Consider the following 10,058-nt stretch of genomic DNA (forward strand, 5'->3'; position numbering starts at 1 on the left):
GGACAGAAGGTTAGGGGTAACATGAGGGGGAACTTCTTTACTCAGAGAGTGGTGGCGGTGTGGAATGAGCTTCCAGTGGAAGTGGTGGAGGCAGATTCGTTGGTATCATTTAAAAATAAATTGGATAGGCATATGGATGAGAAGGGAATGGAGGGTTATGGTATGAGTGCAGGCAGGTGGGACTAAGGGGAAATAATTGTTCGGCACGGACTTGTAGGGCCGAGATGGCATGTTTCCGTGCTGTAATTGTTATATGTTATATGGTTATATTGAAGAAAGAGCTGCAAAGATGGAAAGTAAGGGAACGTGAGGCACGGGGGCGAGCAAGTTGGGTAAGTGCCGGGGTGCAGGAAAGGTGCTAGGAAATGAGAAAGGTAGCGAAAAATGACAGCTTGAGCAAGAGGGATAAAGAGGAGAGCAACGTCACTGTACCGAGGTACATATGACAATGACGCTTCATCAAACGGGTCACAAAGCATTAGTGGCAGAATGGGATTACGGAATAGAACGTCAAATAGTACAATGTATTGGGATGCAGAATTATCTCTACTTACCATATTCAATATCCATATCATCATAACCTGCATAAAACCAGAAATAATACACTTCAAATCTTTCATTGTTTGCTAATGGATGATTCAAAGTAGAAATGGAAATGTTGACAAGATAGGTTACAATCCACTTAATAATAGCACAGATGGAATGGTCTGTTCACCTCTAACCATCCAGCCGAACATCGTGAAGCAAGCCGAGCGGAGGTCACAGAGAGAGAGCTCTTCCTGCCGCACAGACTGCAATTAGTAAGGACAGGCAACAGAGCATTTTCCATGACAATTCTTAACGTTGTTGTTTCTCAAGGCTACATCCTCAGCCCCCTAATACCGCCTGAGATTCGTGATTTCCCGCTGTTAAAATAAGAGAACTGCAAAGAGGCAAGAAGAATTAATGATTTGGACGAGGGAATTGAATGCAACATCTCCAAGTTTGCGGATGACACGAAGCTGGGGGGCAGTGTTAGCTGTGAGGAGGATGCTAGGAGGCTGCAAGGTGACTTGGATAGGCTGGGTGAGTGCGCAAATGCATGGCAGATGCAGTGTAATGTGGATAAATGTGAGGTGGCAAAAACAGGAAAGTAGATGATTATCTGAATGGTGGCCGATTAGGAAAGGGGGAGACGCAACGAGACCTGGGTGTTATGGTACACCAGTCATTAAAAGTAGGCATGCAGGTGCAGCAGGCAGTGAAGAAGGCGAATGATATGTTAGCATTCATAGCAAAAGGATTTGAGTATAGGAGCAGGGAGGTTCTACTGCAGTTATACAGGGTCTTGGTGAGACAACACTTGGAGTATTGCGCACAGTTTTGGTCTCCTAATCAGAGGAAAGACATTTTTGCCGTAGAGGGAGTACAGAGAAGGTTCACCAGACTGATTCCTGGGATGTCAGGACTTTCATATGAAGAAAGACTGGATAGACTTGGTTTATACTCTCTAGAATTTAGAAGATTGAGGGGGGATCTTATAGAAACTTACAAAATTCTTAAGGGGTTGGACAGGCTAGATGCAGGAAGATTGTTCCTGCTGTTCGGGAAGTCCTGAACAAGGGGTCACAGTTTAAGGATAAGGGGGAAATCTTTTAGGACCGAGATGAGGAAAACATTTTTCACACAGAGAGTGGAGAATCTCTGGAATTATCTCCCGCAGAAGGTATTTGAGGCCAGTTCATTGACTATATTTAAGAGGGAGTTAGATGTGGCCCTTGTGGCTAAAGGGATCAGGGGGTATGGAGAGAAGGCAGGTACAGGATACTGAGTTGGATGAGCAGCCATGATCATATTGAATGGCGGTGCAGGCTCGAAGGGCCGAATGGCCTACTCCTGCACCTATTTTCTATGTTTCTATGTTTCTATGAATTACTCCCAAGTAAACCAGAATCTGGGTGTATATTTGCAAATTTCACTGAAACATATTTGGCTTTTCATGTTGCTTTCTTCCAAATTGTATTCAGACATTCACAGGATAGAATAATTATTTGTCCAATTCTGTTAGAGAAATAAATTAACGAGAACATGTTTATTTATCTCGTTCACCAAGGGATGCCAAGATATAAAATGAATAAACACAGTCCATTTAACTGCGGTCTGAAAGGTGAGAAGGATGGAAAGAACGAGGGACTCGGTGCTGAGTGGATTAGAAGAGGAAGATGGAAGGATGCAGCGCAGGAACGGGCTCTTTGGGCCACAATGTGTGTGGTGAACATGATGTTAGGATTAGTGGAAGGTGGACCACTGAAACGGGAGAAGGGCTGTGAAACAACATTGAACATTTCTCGATCAGTCATTGTAAATTGGAATCGGAATTCTCCGATATATCTTACCTTCCAAAATGCAAAACAGCTGGAGTTCTGAAAATAAAAACAAGTCCCAGGACCGTGTCAGTCACTGCGCACAGACAGAGCACAGTACAGGCGGTGCTCTCTGTGTTCAAACACTGTTGACAGTAAACGAGAGCACTATCTAAACTACTTGCCAAACATGTCCATGGATCTGCAGACTTTCAACACACTTTGTGTTGAAGTAATTTCCCCAGCTCCCCTCTAATCCTCCTGCCCAGAACATTCAACCGAATGTCCCTAGTTATTGGTCTGGCAGTTCATGGAAACACATCCTTCCCAATGGCTCTATTCCATTATTCCATACACCAGGGCATCTTCCCTTGACGGCTTCACCCATCACCCCTGGTGAGAAAACATTGCCCCTAAGGTTTGTACTAAATCTTTCCCCACTCAGCTTAAGCTGATGCCATCTAATTCGTGATTCACTGTAGCCTCACACCTTATCTATTTATTTCATGAATGTATTCATCTCTATAAGATTACCCGCTCACCCCCCTGCGCCCCTTCTCACCTTGAATCTTTTTGTCTTCGTATCTGTGGATCATTATATTACACAAAACCGGCAAACGCCCAGAATATCGGCAGCCAAATGTTGAACTCGTTAACTTTATTGATGAACATATCTAGAAGGGAAATGCGTACACTCGTATCCGATGTCCCAGCACTTGAGAACCTGAGCTACAGATATTCGGCCGGTTGGTCATATTCTGTGGAGAGCAGGAGGTTGAAGGGTGATCTTATAGATGTGTACTTAACCATGGCGGGAATAGAGAGTGTGAGTGCACAATCTTTTACCTAGTGTAGGGAATGATGAATTCGAGGGCACAGGCTTAAGGTGAGAGGGGCAAGATTTAATGCAAATCGCAAGGGCAACGTTTTCACACAAAGGATGTTGGGAATATGGAACGAGCTGCCAGAGGAGCTAGTTGAGGCAGGTACTATAACATAATTTAAAAGACAATTGGACAGGGATGCGGATAGGAAAGGTTTGGAGAGAGTTTGAGTTTTTATTTTACTAGTAGTATTTTGTCTGGCGAGCTAGTGTTACACCCCTTTCTCTGGTGAAATGTGCGCCGATCAGGGAAGCGCCCTCGACCGCTATCGCCGCTAATGGGTGTCACGGGAACAGAGGTATCGAATGAAAAAGGTAGACCATCTCATTACGCAGCGCCAGGATAGGAAGATTTTGTATTACTTCACAAGCTGGCCGTGTAGTGATGTGTCCAAGTAACTCGCACATGAACCAACTCACACAAGTAGCGGGTTTACTGAGATCTCAGCCGCTGTTATGAACTGACATGAAACACGGGACATCCATATCATGAAATAATGTGTAGGTTTAATTTTCAGTAGAGACACAGCACAGCGCCGGACTTCCGGTTCCGATCTCACCCATGTCACGAGCATTTGAACAAGTTGATGGAGATTACTGTCCACAGTCTGGGTTTTTTTTGCGGGGTGGGGGGGAGTCTCTTATTCTGAACCAGCATCTGCAGTTCCTTGTTTCCTCATTGGGACAGTTTGGAAAGGCATTGAACCTGCCCACCAAGACAGGAGCAGTGGGAGGTGCAACTGAATCTATCAGCTGTCCCAACGCACTAGTGGTTTCTTCCCACCGGCACCGAGCATATAACCCCCTCTCCCCATCCATAGCACCAACAACCAGCTCCCCATCACTTGCCGAATGTTGGGGTTCAATCCTGAGGTAACCCACACCTGATCAATTATAGATCCTGTGTGTAGGAAGGAACTGCAGATGCAGGTTAACACCGCAGATAGACACAAAATGCGGGAGTAACTCGGCTGGTCAGGCAGCATTTCAGGAGAGAAGGAACGGGTGACGTTCCGGGTCGAGACCCTTCTTCAGACTGAGAGTCGGGCGAGAGGGAGACCGGAGGTATGGAAGGGTAAAATGTGAAAACGACAGATCAAATCAGGGAAATGTAGAATGGTTCATTGTTAGCGGAGGGAACGGTGACAACGAGGCATACAATCAGCAAAATTAATCAGGACGGTGAAACTAGTCGAAGAACTAGGGTGGGGAGAGACGGAGAGAGATGGAAAGCAAAGATTACTAAGTTTACTGATTGCATGCCTCCTGCAGTCCCGTGTATCAACTTCTCTCTTTTATAGAGAGATTTCCAGGTTCCCACATACCTGATATCTGGAGATGGGCCTTTTGTGTTTTTCGCAGCCTTTTACTCCGTATGTAACAGGAATACCTGTTCGCAGAATCACTTGTGACATCGATGTGACTGTGGACAGTGATCAGCCCGCTGGAGTCCTCAGTGAACCGCGCTGTCACATCTTGTCCACTCCCATCCAGCCACCGTATCACCGGCTTGGGAAACCATCCATCCGACTTACACACCACACGCATTCCTTGCGTGGCGCTTTCCTCGAAACGGATCCAGGGTAGATGGCCAAATCCTGCAACCGGGATGTAATCGGTAAACACGTTGTTACACATGTATCTCGCCAGGAAAGGGCTTTCCATGTGCCGGGCCAGTGAGTAGCGGAGGATGCTGGGGCCTGAAGAGTCACAGAAATAGCAGCGGTGGAAACTCCAACCATTATTGGTTGGGTCACCGGGTACCTCCGCGTTACCGCCCCACCGCCTCGTTGTCACCTTCCCCTTCAGCCAACAATGATCCGTTTTACATGTTTCTTCAACCGCGTCCCCCTTGGTTAATCTTTTTCACACCTTACCCTTCCATATCTCTAGAGTCCCTCTCCCATGATTCTCAGTCTTAAGAAGGGTCTCGGCCCGAAACGTCACCCATTCCTTCTTTCCACACATGCTGCCTGTCCAGCTGAGTTATTCCTGCATTTTGTGTCTACATTCGGTGTAAACCTGCATCTGTAGTTCGTTCCTACACACAACCTCGCCGTTGCCATTCCGTTCCGGGTCGTGTCAGTCCCAGCCTGTGCCTAGGCACAGTGGCGGACCTACATTTTTGGGGCCCTGAAGCTTGAACTGTTATGGGGACCCCTTCGCAACCAGCAACGAGGTCTGGGTAACCACTGTTATCTTACTGTCTGTGTCTGGGTAACCACTGTTATCTGGGGTTGTTCCACGACACATCACCACGGATTTTAATGTTTGTCATAAATGTTAATAGTGTTTTAAATTATTTATAATTATTTTATATGAAATATATTTGGAATGAAACATCATTAATTTCGATGTTTTTTTCGTTTACGGCGAGTCTACATGATACTTTAATAACTTTTTAATTTAATTTTAACTATTATTTTGTATTGAATTGTACTATATTATTAATATAATTAATTACCCGCTTCTCATACAGTAGACCACATTGTTTAAGCAATGTGGACTAAGCAAAATATTCACCTCCAGACAAAGTATTGGCCGGGGGTCCAGGTGGCTGGCTAGGCCCCCGATGGGGTCCACGGGCAGCGCCCCGGTGGGGGTTCAGGGGTCAACTCCCCCTGAAGCTCCTGCATTTTCAATCAATTGAAAGTGATTCTCAATCTTTGTGCTGGTAGTTTACGTAACAGAACCCTAGAACTTTACTAACATAAGCAGTAAAATAACCACCAAAAGGTATATATTTCATGAAATGGACAATAGAGAATAGGTGCAGGAGTAGGCAATTCGGCCCTTCGAGCTAGCACCGCCATACAATATGATCATGTCTGATCATCCCCAATCAGTACCCCGTTCCTGCCTTCTCCCCATATCCACTGACTGCGCTATAACCATATAACATATAACCATATAACAATTACACCAGGGAAACAGGCCATCTCGACCCTTCTAGTCCGTGCCGAACACGTATTCTCCCCTAGTCCCATATACCTGCGCTCAGACCATAACCCTCCATTCCTTTCTCGTCCATATAACTATCCAATTTATTTTTAAATGATAAAAACGAACCTGCCTCCACCACCTTCACTGGAAGCTCATTCCACACCGCCACCACTCTCTGAGTAAAGAAGTTCCCCCTCATGTTACCACTAAAGTTCTGTCCCTTAATTCTCAAGTCATGTCCCCTTGTTTGCATCTTCCCTCCTCTCAGTGGGAAAAGCTTATCCACGTCAACTCTGCTATCTTTAAGTGTTCTGTCTAGCTCATTCTCTCTTGAAAGTATCCAGAGAACATGCCTCCGCCTCCCTCTGGGGCAGAGAATTCCACAGACTCACAACTCTCTGTGAGAAAACAGTGTTTCCTCGTCTCCGTTCCAAATGGGTTATTTTAAACTGTGGCCCCTGGTTCTGGACTCCCCCAACATCGGGAACATGTTACCTGCCTCTAGCGTGTCCAAACCCTTAATAATCTTATATGTTTTAATAAAGGGCCTCATACAGCTAAAACAATATTTACCAAAAATGTTAATTGAAATGTCTCTTCGCCCAGCACTGAGATGAGAAAAACACGTTTTCACCTAGAGTTGTGAATTTGTAGAATTCTCTGACACAGAAGACAGTGATCTCGTCTCCTTCTGCAGCACCTCACACACCCACTTGTCGTCACCTCATCTTCGCCCACTTCACCTCACCTACACACCTACACCTCGACCAATCCCCTCGCCTCACTCAACCCGTCGCCTCGTCTATACCTCACTGCTAAACTTCTCCTCATACCTAAACCTCGCCTCTACTAAACCGTACCTCGCTAAACCTCGCCCCTCAAATAAACCTCACACCTTAGCCCCACCTCAATTTAACTAACCCGCGCCTCGACTAATCGGGGCCGAGCGCGGAGCGGGGCGCAGACGTATTCCCTAGGACATTGAGAGAAGTTAGTGTAGAAATAGCAGGGGCTATGACAGAAATATTTCAAATGTCATTAGAAACGGGAATAGTACCGGAGGATTGGCGTACTGCGTATGTTGTTCCATTGTTTAAAAAGGGGTCTAAGAGTAAACCTAGCAATTATAGACCTGTTAGTTTGACGTCAGTGGTGGGCAAATTAATGGAAAGGATACTTAGAGATAATATATATAAGCATCTGGATAAACAGGGTCTGATTAGGAACAGTCAACATGGATTAGTGCCTGGAAGGTCATGTTTGACTAATCTTCTTGAACTTTTTTGAAGAGGTTACTCGGGAAATTGATGAGGGTAAAGCAGTGGATGTTGTATATATCGACTTCAGTAAGGTTGACAAGGTTCCTCATGGAATGTTGGTTAAGAAGGTTCAATGGTTGGGTATTAATGGTGGAGTAGCAAGATGGATTCAACAGCGGCTGAATGGGAGATGCCAGAGAGTAATGGTGGATGCTTGTTTGTCAGGTTGGAGGCCAGTGACTAGTGGGGTGCCACAGGGATCTGTGTTGGGTCCACTGTTGTTTGTCATGTACACCAATGATCTGCATGATGGTGTGGTAAATTGGATTGGTAAGTATGCAGATGATACTAAGATAGGTGGGGTTGTGGATAATTAAGTAGATTTTCAAAGTCTACAGAGAGATTTATGGCAGTTGGAGAGTGGGCTGAAAGATGGCAGATGGAGTTTAATGCTGATAAGTGTGAGGTGCTACATCTTGCCAGGACAAATGAAAATAGGACGTACATGGTAAATGGTAGGGAATTGAAGAATGCAAGTGAACAGAAGGATCTGGGAATAACTGTACACAGTTCCCTGAAAGTGGAATCTCATGTAGATTGGGTGGTAAAGAAAGCTTTTGGTGTGCTGGCCTTTACAAATCAGAGCATTGAGTATAGAAGTTGGGATGTAATGTTAAAATTGTACAAGTCATTGGTGAGGCCAATTCTGGAGTATGGTGTACAATTTTGGTCGCCTAATTATAGGAAGGATTTCAACAAAGTAGAGAGAGTATAGAGGAGATTTACTAGAATGTTGCCTGGGTTTCAGCAACTAAGTTACAGAGAAAGGCTGAACAAGTTCGGGCTTTATTCTTTGGAGCGCAGAAGGTTAAGGGGGGACTTGATAGAGGTCTTTAAAATGATGAGAGGGATAGACAGAGTTGACGTGGATAAGCTTTTCCCACTGAGATTAGGGAAGATTCAAACAAGGGGACATGACTTGAGAATTAAGGGACTGAAGTTTAGGGGTAACATGAGGGGGAACTTCTTTACTCAGAGAGTGGTAGCTGTGTGGAATGAGCTTCCAGTGAAGGTGGTGGGGGCAGGTTCGTTTTTATCGTTTAAAAATAAATTGGATAGTTATATGGACGGAAAGGAATGGAGGGTTATGGTCTGAGCGCAGGTATATGGGACTAGGGGAGAATACGTGTTCGGCACGGACTAGAAGTGGCGAGATGGCCAGTTTCCGTGCTGTAATTGTTATATAGTTATATGGTATTGCCCGGGTGAGAAAATGGGAGGGTAGGGGAGGGGTTGTGTGTACGCGCGCTGATGTGGATGTGGAAACCGCCCACTCACCCGCGGCGGCCGCAGCCCCTCCCCACGAGAGAGAGGCGGCTACTAGTGGAGCCGGGGATTAGGTGTGGGGTGGAGGTTAGTCGTGAGATGGGAGGTTTAGTCCAGGCGAGGTTTAGTGCTTTCAGGTTTAAGTGTGAGGTGAAGTTTAGTCGAGGCGAGGGGGTTTAGTCGAGGTGAAAAGTCAGATTCATTCGGAATTCCGATTTAAATCGGAAGAATAACTGGACTAAAGTCGCTTCTGGAACCCGTCCAGGATGAGGGGCCCTGAAGCGTAAATTTCATTAATTTCATAATAGATCCGCCCCTGCCGAGGCAGCGGTCTGCATTGCCAGTAACCCTTGAACTTCCCAGTAAAATCCCAGTCTGTGCGGCCGCTTGCTGACATTCCCGGTGTAAACCCTGGTGTGAACTCTATGCCCCCAGAGGGACACACCTTCAACCTGCAGCCGCATCGCCTCCTGCTGACGGGACGTGGGGGTGCTGATGGAACACGTGCACATTCCAGCATCTGACACTTTGACCCTCTTCCGTTTAAGCGATGCGTTTCCACGGGGAAACTCTTCCCGAAGGAGTCCGGTCCTCCCTCGATAAGGCCCGTCCTGCAACTCAGCTCGGTCCTCGCCGCTGGTGTATACATGTACCAGTGACCCCGGGCTCGTTGTAAACCATCGGACGTCCAGAGCGGCCAGTGATGTATCCGGTGCCTTCTGACATTCCAATAGGACATCTTCACCCACCATGGCCACCACCGGAGAGTCCGGCACAATCACATTGAACTCCTCTGGAAAAATAAAATATTTAAACTTCAGCTTTTTACGTTGGCGAGTTGTGTACATTTCGGGGTTAGGGATGCAGTTAAGCAAAAGTACATTTCCATTTTAGAGTTGCTAAATCTTCCAAAAATCATCTTAGAATAATGTCACAATCTCTGTCGCCGAATGCTTCAAATGGGGGTTTGAACCCACGACCATCTGACCCAGGACTTTGTTAACAGCGTCTTTGAGTGAGTCGGAACATCCCACAGATCGGCTAAGGTGGTGCAGTAGCACAATATTCACGGCAAGGTGTATGTGTTAGTCGCGTCGATAGTCCCATTACCTACCCATGGTCATCGCATGAACAAGCAACAGCAGAAAGATGCAGCCTGCTCCCTTCATCGTTGAAAGAATTCCTTCCTTGCTTTCACCTCAAAACAGAACATCGAGATAATGTTTAAAGGGTTAGCACTACCGCACTGAAAATAAGTTCATGAACTAACTCTATAAATCCTATTTAAATTTTTTTTATGAGAAG

General features: G+C 45.9%; 1 protein-coding gene across 1 annotated transcript; it reads right to left on the reverse strand.

The window, feature by feature from the left end:
* Nucleotides 1–946: 946 nt before the first annotated feature.
* Nucleotides 947–10,058, reverse strand: LOC129693980 (butyrophilin-like protein 10). Its single transcript, XM_055630707.1, has 3 exons — nt 9,056–10,058; nt 4,551–5,076; nt 947–3,016 (listed from the first exon to the last, which is right to left on the reverse strand). Exons 1-3 carry the CDS (start codon nt 9,599–9,601, stop codon nt 2,943–2,945), a joined length of 1,146 nt encoding a protein of 381 aa, XP_055486682.1. The 5' UTR covers nt 9,602–10,058; the 3' UTR covers nt 947–2,942.

The sequence above is a fragment of the Leucoraja erinacea genome, unplaced genomic scaffold, assembly GCF_028641065.1.
Source record: "Leucoraja erinacea ecotype New England unplaced genomic scaffold, Leri_hhj_1 Leri_515S, whole genome shotgun sequence".
NCBI lineage: Eukaryota > Metazoa > Chordata > Chondrichthyes > Rajiformes > Rajidae > Leucoraja > Leucoraja erinaceus.

Bases quoted from the DNA above. Each gene is read 5' to 3' on its own strand.
- LOC129693980 (XM_055630707.1), bottom strand. From the start codon at position 9,601: ATGTACACAACTCGCCAACGTAAAAAGCTGAAGTTTAAATATTTTATT. The intron at 5,077-9,055 runs TGAAATTAATGA...AGATTAACCAAG, and splicing joins CGGCAGGGGCGGATCTATTA to GGGGACGCGGTTGAAGAAAC. The intron at 3,017-4,550 runs GTATGTGGGAAC...TTTCCCTTCTAG, and splicing joins GGCCCATCTCCAGATATCAG to ATATGTTCATCAATAAAGTT.